We start from the raw sequence: 10,192 nt of genomic DNA, 5'->3' as shown, positions 1-10,192 counted from the left end.
TTCATGAATTCTTTTCTCACTCAGACACAACAACTGCCAAAACTCTTTGTACGCGCAGGCCAATTTGCACATGCTTACATACTGTTTTCAAAACTGTTAAACTTATGTTCAAAACAATAACATAATACAAAACTGAATAAGACAGCTACATTTCTACAGTAATATTTTAATGAAATATATTTAAAATCTTAAAATTAAATGCTATAAAACAATTGGACTGTTGGACCAGCCACAGCTGATTCTCATTGTAGATGAACGTCTACACAGTTGTTACTCTTTCAATTTCATAACAAAAAGGAGACAACTGCTGAATATTTTTGTATTGTGATGTAAACATGGACCCAGCCAGAAATAGAGAAGTGGCTGAAAGCGGAAGAAGAGTGGCTGGGAGGGGGCGAGGAATACGTATGCGTAGTGGAAGAAAAATAAGAGGAAGATCAAGAGCTGTAGTCTCAGATGAGATCAGAGCTACTGTAATTGATCATGTAGTAAATCATGGTCTCTCAATGAGAAAGGCTGGTCAGAGAGTGCAGCCAAATCTGCAACGCTCTACAGTGGCATCTATTTTTAGAGTTTTCCGGCAAACCAACAGGTAACTTGTATTCTGCAAGGGGATTTGACTGAGTTGCACATTACAGAAGTAAATAAACTTGTGTGCAATTGTTTTTGCATTTCTGCTTAGGACTCCACGGTTACCCTCACACAGGTCGGAGAGGAAGGAAGCTCTCAATGTGCAGGAAACTGCCATTGTTGATATGGTCATCCGAAACAATGGGATAAAACTCACTGAGATTCAAGACAGATTCTTGGCAGACAACGTTACTTTTGCAAATATTCACAGTGTAAGCATAATAACAATTTCTAGATTCCTGAAAAAACATCAGGTCAGTATGAAACAGTTGTACACTGTGCCTTTTGAGAGGAACTCTGAACATGTCAAGCAACTCAGGAACCAATATGTCCAGGTAAGATCACAATAAAATAAAAAACTGTTTTTGAACCAAACCAAACACACCCAAAGACATTTTTTACAAATTTACTACTGTAGCAGCTTCTGTTTCCTTGTGGATTTATTTTAGAGAGTCATGGAGATTGAAGGCAGGCAAACACCCCACATTTTCATCTTTATGGATGAGGCGGGTTTCAACTTGGCCAAAACATGGCGACGAGGGAGGAATGTGATTGGGAAGAGAGCCACAGTGATTATCCCGGGCCAGAGGGGTGCCAACATCACAATGTGCACAGTAATATCCACTGATGGAGTGCTGTTACACAGACCCCTAATTGGGCCATACAACACTGAACGTCTCCTTGTGTTCCTGCATGATCTCTATGGAAGGGTTGTGCTAGATGAGGAAAGGGATGCAGAGAGAAGGAATCAGCCAACATTTTATAATTGTATGGGACAATGTGGCATTTCACCACTCCTGTGCAGTCACCGAGTGGTTTGTGGCCCATCCCAGAATGGAGTCACTTTTCCTCCCACCTTACTCTCCATTCCTCAACCCCATAGAGGAATTATTTTCCTCATGGAGGTGGGAGGTTTATGAGCACCATCCACATGATCAAATGTCCCTCCTGGATGCAATGAATGCTGGATGCCTGGACATATCCGCAGAAGATTGCCAGGGATGGATCAGGCATGCCAGAAGATTCATTCCTAAGTGTATTGCCCTAGATGACATAAGATGTGATGTGGATGAGAACCTGTGGCCAAATGGAGAAGACCGAGTACATTAGCATTACTATTTTATCTGTATCAGTGGATGGTGTGTATACAAATTCTTGTATTTTGGAATTACTCAGTGCAAAAAAAAAATTAAAATAAATAAACAACATAAAATATTGATGAGTTCTGCATCATGTCTGATTCATTCCAGTAACATATATTGCAGTGAATTATAAACCGAGATGTGTCCTTGTTTTACACAAGAAAACATTGTATAATGCTACATGTTGTTAGTGTTTTTTTTAGGTCATTGTTTTGTGGGCTGTCAGCCTTTGCTAGTGTTCTGGAAGAATGAGTTGATTTGAGACCTGAATAAAGTGTTTTGGTAGTTGTAGTGCATTTTGAATGTGAAAGGAACTGCTTTGCCAAGCTGGAAGTTGGTTAGGAGAACTGTGTGAAGAGTTTTGCAAAAGTGATCTAAGTATTGAGAAATGTGTCCTAGCGTCTGTAAAAAAAAAAAAAAAAAACCTGTAATATCCCACATACAGTAATGTGTAAATGTGTACTTTTGAAATGGATATGTGGCATACATAAGCATATGGCATACTCTTCAACAGTAACTGTCATCCAATATGTTTCCATAGTTTACATTAGAACATCGCTCCAGAGTACACTGTTATATTGACAACATGACTAAGCAATTTGACTGTCTTATCCCTAAACTATGACACAAAGACTTGTCATTCTGATGGCACTGACACATTCATTGACATAGATATTTAATTTTTGAGAGATGAACAAAGGATTTTGAGCAGGGGACTGGCTTTTTCCGGTAATCCATGATGTTTTGCTATTTGTACGAGTTGTTTTGAGAAATGCACTTACTGTTTTGCAAATTTCAAGGATGATTTGAGAAATGTACCAAAGCGACTGAGAAAAACTAATGGCAGAATTTTCTTTTTTTTTGGTTAACTGTCCTTTTTAAACTATGAAAATAGACCTATGCCAGAGAGGGACCATACCGTGGGCACCAGCGACAGCATCAATCAATCAAACCGCTGCCAACATGGAAATCCCTCCTTCTCAGGATAGATTAAATGATTGTAAGGAGAAACAAAGAGGTTCTGAAAGAAGCAAATGTACAAGCGAGTTTGAAAACAGCATCAGAAATGATGACCAGGCTTAGTGCCCCCCATCTTCTGCAACAATTTAAGAAGCTTCACCTTCAAGGCTCCTCCTGATGCGGGTTCCAGACCAAAGACCTTCTCAGTGCTCAGAAGTTCATCGTTCACCAGTGCTTTTGGTTCTAGACTGTGAAACAGATCCCATTCCTTTCTTCCTACATAGTTGTCTTCCCACTGCCCCAGTTGTGGAAGTGGAAGACAACTATGATTTATAAAACATCTCCATTATTTGTTTATTAAATCTAGAATATGGTTTACCTTATTACTTCCCGAAACTACCAAATGGACACACTGAATGGATAAAGTGCAAAAGATTGATAAATGCAAGGGTTTGGTTTGAATGTTACTATTAGCATTATATTGTGAAAAAAGACACTGATTACTCTTGTCTGTTCTTTTGTTAATAAATCTCCTTTTATTACACGTCTTCCTTGTGGTGATAAAACAGTAAGAGGCTCTACAAGGCTATCTTACATTGAAATCACTACACAACACATTATGACAATTAAGTTCATATTTCAAAGAGAAGACAATTTGGAAATTACAACAGTTACACATTCTTTTAAGTATCTCATTATTTAATATTTATAAATGATCAAGAGCAAGCAATATGCAATGCACAAGAGAGCTACTGGAATATATTTTACTTGATTTCATGCAAATGCCAAAATACACCCGTTCTAGCTAAGATTAGTCTACTAACGACAACATATACTAATATCACATACTAAAACTAGAACAAACAGTCAATTCTAGCGACTGTGTTTAATGTCAACCAAAATAAGTTTTGTTTTTAACCAGCAGACAACCACTAGTTTATGTGTAGTTCCCCCTACAGACTGCAATGTGAAAGTAGGTATTGAGGAAGAAAATAAAAGCCTGTCGAAATCAAATGACCTAAAGCAGGACATTGCTGCCACCTGTAGATGTGAGCTTTGTGTAAAGCAGTGTGGCTTTGAGCTGCTTTCACTTTCATTATGAATCACTATGTAAACACTTATCATCTAAACTTCTGGGTATGTATTATGGATATGGAAAAGTAGAAGAAACCCTGTTAAGGTATTATGTTGGATAATAGTAATGTTTCTTTTCTCATGACAATAGACAAAAATAATTGTACTTTTTTTTTATTATTTGAGAAAAGCTCATGTACATGAAAAAATGAACAGACTCTGTTACACACTTCCTCCTTGGAGTCAAAGAATAATACAGCACCTTTTTGGCATACGTCAAAAATAATAAGGCAATAAGAACTTTAAATGTTTTTGTTGAATCTGGACTACTTGATGACATATTGGATGCAATGACTGTACTTGTTTGTATTTTTGCACATTTCATAACTTTTTTAACAACAACAAATAAATAACAGCTTGCTCGCATGCACCTTTTCTGGCACACCTGTTAGTGACTAGAAGGTAATATTTAATTGCACTCTTGTGTTTGTTGCTCTTTTAACTCTTTAATGTATGTGTGACTGTGTTTTTGTTGTTCTTTTGTACTAAATATCCCTTCAGCTATCAGTAAATCGATGTTGATACATTTTTCTTTACATCTACAAATGTTTCAGACATTTTTTTTTTTTTTATGGATGTGACATGGAATTATTAAAATCTTGTGTCTTAACCAGCAGGACTGAGGCACCACAAGTCAGGCACCACAACTCATAAAATTCCAACAACACATAAAAAAGAGAGACCAACACTGAGTAAGGGAGACATTTCATAGGCGTACAATCGATGAAAAAAAAAAACGTAATGACTGGAGAAGTTTGATGGAATATTTTGGCCTATGGTTTGCAGTATCTAAGAGTAGCAGTGCACACCCCGGGATCAGTTTTTCCTTAAGGGTCTGATCTTAGTAAAGGCTTGACTGAGTGACCAACACTTAACACATTCAAAGGTATTCTTTGAACAAATCACAGCTCAGAGATTGTGGCACGCTTCTCTGTCTAAACCGTCCTGATCTTAATCTGTTCTCTGTGGTTTATGTAATTTTATGTATAGTGTTATGCAGAGGATGGGCACTGACCACAGAACAGCACATTTACACTGAGATGCTCATTTTACATAGGCCCAGATCTTATCCTTTAGTGAGGCAAATCTTTAGCCTAAGATGAGAGAACATTTGCCCCCTGGTGGGTTTCTACGGCCAGAAGGAACCCCAGCTGCAGGCTGCTCTGTTGCAGAGAGGCAAGGTGGAGCTGGTGTGTCATCCTGCTCCTGAATAGGTTCAGGATGTTCTGTGCTATCTGTGAAAATAAAATTAAAAAGATATTATAATAAATAAAAATTATTATAATGAAAAATATTAATGCCATGTTAATTATTTAGATAATTACAGAAAAAAAAAACTTTACAAATATATGGATTTTTTTATGGATCCAAAACAAAAGCATTTAATATATATATATATATATAGAAAAAAATATAGAATATGTATTCATGTGCATGAGTTCTTAAAGAATAATTTATTGTATTCATATTGAAGCTAGAATAAATTTTTTATATAATGTAAAGTTGTTGTTGTTTTTCTTTTTCAAATATCATAAAATATTTATTTATAAATATAAAATTATTTTAATATTATTATTCTTGGGGAGAGACATTTTACAACCTGATTTCATTGATTTGTCATAAAAAGATCATCCTCAAGAAAAGAGTGTCTGCATGTTAGTTAGGGGTTGAACGACTAGTGATTTTTTTAAAGTCGACTTTTATGTGATGAAAGTCGAGTCAAAGTCGACTAGTCGCTGATGACGTCATTAATGGACATGGGATTGGAGTTGTAAAAAACCCTTGTGCATAGCTATGGCATATGACACAGTTCTGCATACATGGCTATTGCTCCTATAACATCTCATTTTTATCAGTTATTTCATCTTTGGGTTGTTATATTTCTCACAGAATTCTGCTCGTTTTAAATCGAATACAGATAAAGTAACATTAGCAGAGTAAAGATTACATTCATATGAATGCATTAGTGAGAGTGATTGTGTGTGAATTAATTCTACCTTGCAGCGTCTCTCTACTAGTGAAGCTGTGGGATTTAATTATTAAGAAATTAATTATAGAACTTTTAAGTTTCTAATCAATTTTATTGAGAAATCACAGAACAGTGATGACTACTTTTCCGCACAAACTGCGGTCTATATGTGTGTGCGTTACTGTGCAGCAGCGCATTAGATGAGAACAGCAATTTACTTACCAGTACAAGCTGTTTAGAATGTGCGTTTTCCCGTTCAGTTTCAAGCATCCAGTAATATAATCACACATGCATGTGGAGTGCTTTCATAGTATGTTTTTTATTTGTTATTTGAACTGTTTGGAAATGGACCATAAATGTGGAAGTCCTTCCAAGGTTTATCCTGTTGCGCCCTCTATAGGACCGGCGACTAGTCGATGTCAAGCTTAAAGTGGCAGACCACTGAAGTCGACTAGTCGACTAATCGATTAGTCGGTGCAACCCCTTATGTTAGTTTACGTGACTTTTGATATTACAATATCACCCTGATAGTTTTTCTTTATGCCCTCCAAAAATGAATAATAAACTTAAGTTGTGTAAGTCATCTATAAATATATATATATATCTTTTTATGAAAAAAGTGTAATGTAAAATATATGTCAGAACACTCACCAACAGTCATTGAGTCTTCCTCACCATTCTGTGCAGAAAATAAAGCACATTCTCAGCAATATTTTTATTTTTTTAATTCATAAGTTAGTATTAAAGTCCATCTAAGGTTACAAGTTTGTTTTCACTCAGTAATGAAATTGTCTCTTACCACAGTAACATTATTTTCGACTGTGGTGTTACTTTGGTTGGCGGGTTGAGCAGTACATCTTCTGAGAGGGGCAGATGGTTCTCCACACAACACACCTGTAGGCTTCCCACCTTTAAAACAAATAAAAGTTCATGTGCATTGCGGTTATAAACAATAGTGAACACCCAGATGTTCAGGCTATAAGTTGTATTTTTTTCATTGTTGTACATAAAATACACATAAGTAATTATTGCTTTACCAAAATGACTATAGGACTATATTACAAACATCATGCTTTGACCTGCAAATAATAAATGTCATTGTGAGGTAATGTTTTTTAGAAAAATACATGAATGATCTGAAATTCTTATTTCACATGGCAACCTGTGAACCTATGTTACAAAATATACCTAAAAACAGCAAACATTAGCCGAGATTCAGCATTATAAGCACATTGTGCAGTCCTTTGTGTGTTTAAGAATCAGCAAGACCTAGCGAGTTTTCAGATGTGGAACTAAAACTGAATATGTATTTGTAATCACAAGTATCACAAATATCACAAGTTACCAGTTGTTAATCTCTGAAAAAGTATGAGATTTGAAGCAGTACATACACATACACAATCATTAAAATATTTTTCATCATTTTCTCTAATGTTTATCAAATTTAAAGGGAATGACACTGCCTATTAAAGAGATGAAAGATGAGATATCAGTAAAAAAAAAAAAAATCAGCACTTGGTGGATTGTTCCTTCGATGTGCATGAGGGTCCTCAGGTTCAGCAAATATACTAGATGCCATTTTGTTTTTTTTCACAGGTTTCTCTTCATCTGTGCCAAAGCAGATGTTTGAACCTCCACCTGGTGGACGCAGCACTCTGGGAAGGAAAACAAATACAAAATATGTTGTCAAAAATGTAACTTTTGTAACTGTCACACCCTTGGATTGCTGTGTTGTGTTTTCATTCCCCATGTGTTCAGTATGACCCAGTTTTTCCCCATGTCTGGTGATGTCTGATGATGTCTGGTGATGTTAGCCAGCACACTGCAGGGTTGCCAACTCTCACGCATCTGTCGTGACACTCACGATTTCAGCATCAATCTCATGCAGAAGTCCAAGCGTGAGTGTCACGCCAGATGCATGAGAGTCCCTGAACCTGTGTCTTCATTAGTTGATCCTTCCTGTCTGTCCCTCATTAGCACTTTAGGCCCTGTCCAAACGGAGAAGCGTTTTGCTGTATACGCATACATTTTGTATCGTATTGGTGTTTCATCCACATGGATCCGGTGCTTTGGGAGACTAAAACCAGTATTTTTTTTTTAACTGGGTCCCAGAGTGGACAGATCTGAAAACACAGCCCTTGCGTTTTTGTCTGGACAGTGAATTAATATTTTTTCTGAATAAAAATATTCTGAATAACTATTTTGGAATTACCCTCTTGTGAATTATTGTGAACTGTTGCATTGCTCATCTTCCTCATGCGTTTCATTCATCTGTAGCATGCAGTAATTGATCACTAGTTTAGTTTAGTGCATTGAGTTTCATTTTATTTTAACATTTCATTGCTTTCGTTGATTGTTTATAGTACTGTTCATTCCCTGTACGCTTGACCAATGAAGGGTAAATAAAACCTTTTTTTTTTTTTTTATGAAATATAATGAAGTCTCCATCTCATGTAAGCATCGATATATAATTTTAATTTATGATTATATAATTCTCAAAGGTTATTTTAATCTCTTTACTGGTAGAGTGTTGAGTAACATCTACAATCTACTGAGTGCACATTTAAGGGGAAAAAACTGTGGCTTTAGTAGAGAGAAAATAAAATTAGTTTGTGTGGGGGTCAACTATATCTTTTCATCTAAATATAATTGTTCAGAAAAAGGCTTGATAAGCTTTATAGTTTACTATATCCTAATTCCTTATGTACCTGTATTTTTTGGTTTAGTTGGCTTTATTAGCTTATTAAATATATTCTATTAATCAAAATATTCCTCATACTGTTCATGCCAATAAAGCCTAATGAACTGAGCTAAAACAGCAAGCTGAAATAAATCTCCCTCCACCAGTCTGATTTACAGACGAAAGGATAGATAAACGGTGACGAATTCACTCATCTGCACGTCATTAATGCATTCAGATAATGAAATAAGACGGATACAACTGGAAACGTAATATATTTCTTTACTACACCGCCTGAACCGCACCCAACCAAAATACACACACATGCGCTCAAGCATCCTCCCGTGCTCTGAAAACCTGGACAGGGACTGGTTTCAGAATTACAAAAGACTGAAATAATGCATTAAAGAAGCTGTATTAATTACTCATCAATTATGTGATTAATTGTGGGTTTTCGTTTGGGGATGCTGCAGTCAATTGAGGCCGTGTCACAAAGCCTTGCGAGTTGGCTGCCTAGACAGCATTTTAAAGCATTATAATACACATCGAGCTTACTTAAAAAGCGACATTGTGTTGCCCCAAAAATGCACCACGCGCTTCTAGCGTCCCCACAAAGATGTCTAGATAGAAAGCTAGATTTTTAGACACTCCCGGAGGGATGCACATATACAATAAAAGAGGTATTTTATAAACCAGAAAATGCTGTTTTGAAGGGCTTTTAAAATCCAATAAACTTTTTTCCTTACAGCTAGTGTGTACCATTGTATCCCAAAACGCAGTATTTGTACCCAAGATGGTGCTTATTTCTCATCAGCATCGCCAACCGTCTTTACGCCAATATCGTTTTAACTAGAGTAATTTCGTCTTTTGTCAGTAATATTACAGCTCAGATAACGTCTTAAGAGATCATAGCGGTTAAATAATTTGCTGGTTGCTACAACCTAAAGCGCGTGGGCATTGTTATCTTCATATAGACATCTATCAGCACCTGGAGCTGCTCCTCGCGGTCGGTTCCATGCCTTGGAAATTGGTGGTGGTCGTCATCTTGAACACTCAAAGCTTCTGTTCACGGCTTTTCCGAAACTATATTCGACAGATTATTGTCATCAAGCCACAAAGAGCGTCTCCTGCTCTGGTCATCAGTCTCTTGGTGCTGAATCTGCGCTCCTGCACACGCCCAAAAGACGCGATTAGTGCTGCACTTCTGCAGATTCGCCTTTAGGGCGGCGACAGACTGCAAACTGTTTTAGTGAAAATTCTGATTCTGGTTTAAATTTTAAACTACTGCGGTGTATTTTCAGATGAACAGTTTGCTGTAAAATGTTGAACCTGCTGGCAACTGAAGGACCCATACAAAACTAAACACACTGTGCAAACATTTAACGAGGGCCAGCAAACACGATGATATTTTTCTGGGTAAAACTAAAGTATCTTATGCAGAATCAAAATAACTCTCTGCTGGGAAGAGAGAGAAAAGCCAAACAAGTAAATAAATAAATACAAATTCTAACAATTAGGCCAATTAAAGTAAAACATAAATAAAAAAATAAAATAAATAAAAACCTTAGAGTGGGGGGGAAATCACATTGTGAAAAAGAAAATGTTTCTAAAATACAATGGCCACAGCTATTGGTACCCCTAGAAATTATTACGATTAAAATATCTCTGAATTATAGT

At 36.5% G+C, this 10,192-nt stretch overlaps 2 protein-coding genes across 2 annotated transcripts; one reads left to right on the top strand and one right to left on the bottom strand.

The window, feature by feature from the left end:
* Window positions 1–402: 402 nt before the first annotated feature.
* LOC113088588 (uncharacterized) lies at window positions 403–1,822 on the top strand. Its single transcript, XM_026255781.1, has 3 exons — window positions 403–592; window positions 683–965; window positions 1,080–1,822. The coding sequence occupies exons 1-3, from the start codon at window positions 408–410 to the stop codon at window positions 1,548–1,550; spliced, it is 939 nt and encodes a 312-aa protein (XP_026111566.1). The 5' UTR covers window positions 403–407; the 3' UTR covers window positions 1,551–1,822.
* A 2,527-nt stretch (window positions 1,823–4,349) lies between these two features.
* jpt1a (Jupiter microtubule associated homolog 1a) lies at window positions 4,350–9,758 on the bottom strand. Its single transcript, XM_026263013.1, has 5 exons — window positions 9,504–9,758; window positions 7,351–7,490; window positions 6,635–6,744; window positions 6,487–6,514; window positions 4,350–5,101 (listed from the first exon to the last, which is right to left on the bottom strand). Exons 1-5 carry the CDS (start codon window positions 9,557–9,559, stop codon window positions 4,956–4,958), a joined length of 480 nt encoding a protein of 159 aa, XP_026118798.1. The 5' UTR covers window positions 9,560–9,758; the 3' UTR covers window positions 4,350–4,955.
* Between the last annotated feature and the right edge of the window lie 434 nt (window positions 9,759–10,192).

This window comes from Carassius auratus, chromosome 6 (genome assembly GCF_003368295.1).
Source record: "Carassius auratus strain Wakin chromosome 6, ASM336829v1, whole genome shotgun sequence".
Lineage (NCBI taxonomy): Eukaryota > Metazoa > Chordata > Actinopteri > Cypriniformes > Cyprinidae > Carassius > Carassius auratus.
The sequence above is the reverse complement of the archived record's forward strand: the minus strand, read 5'-3'. Positions and strand labels throughout refer to the sequence as shown.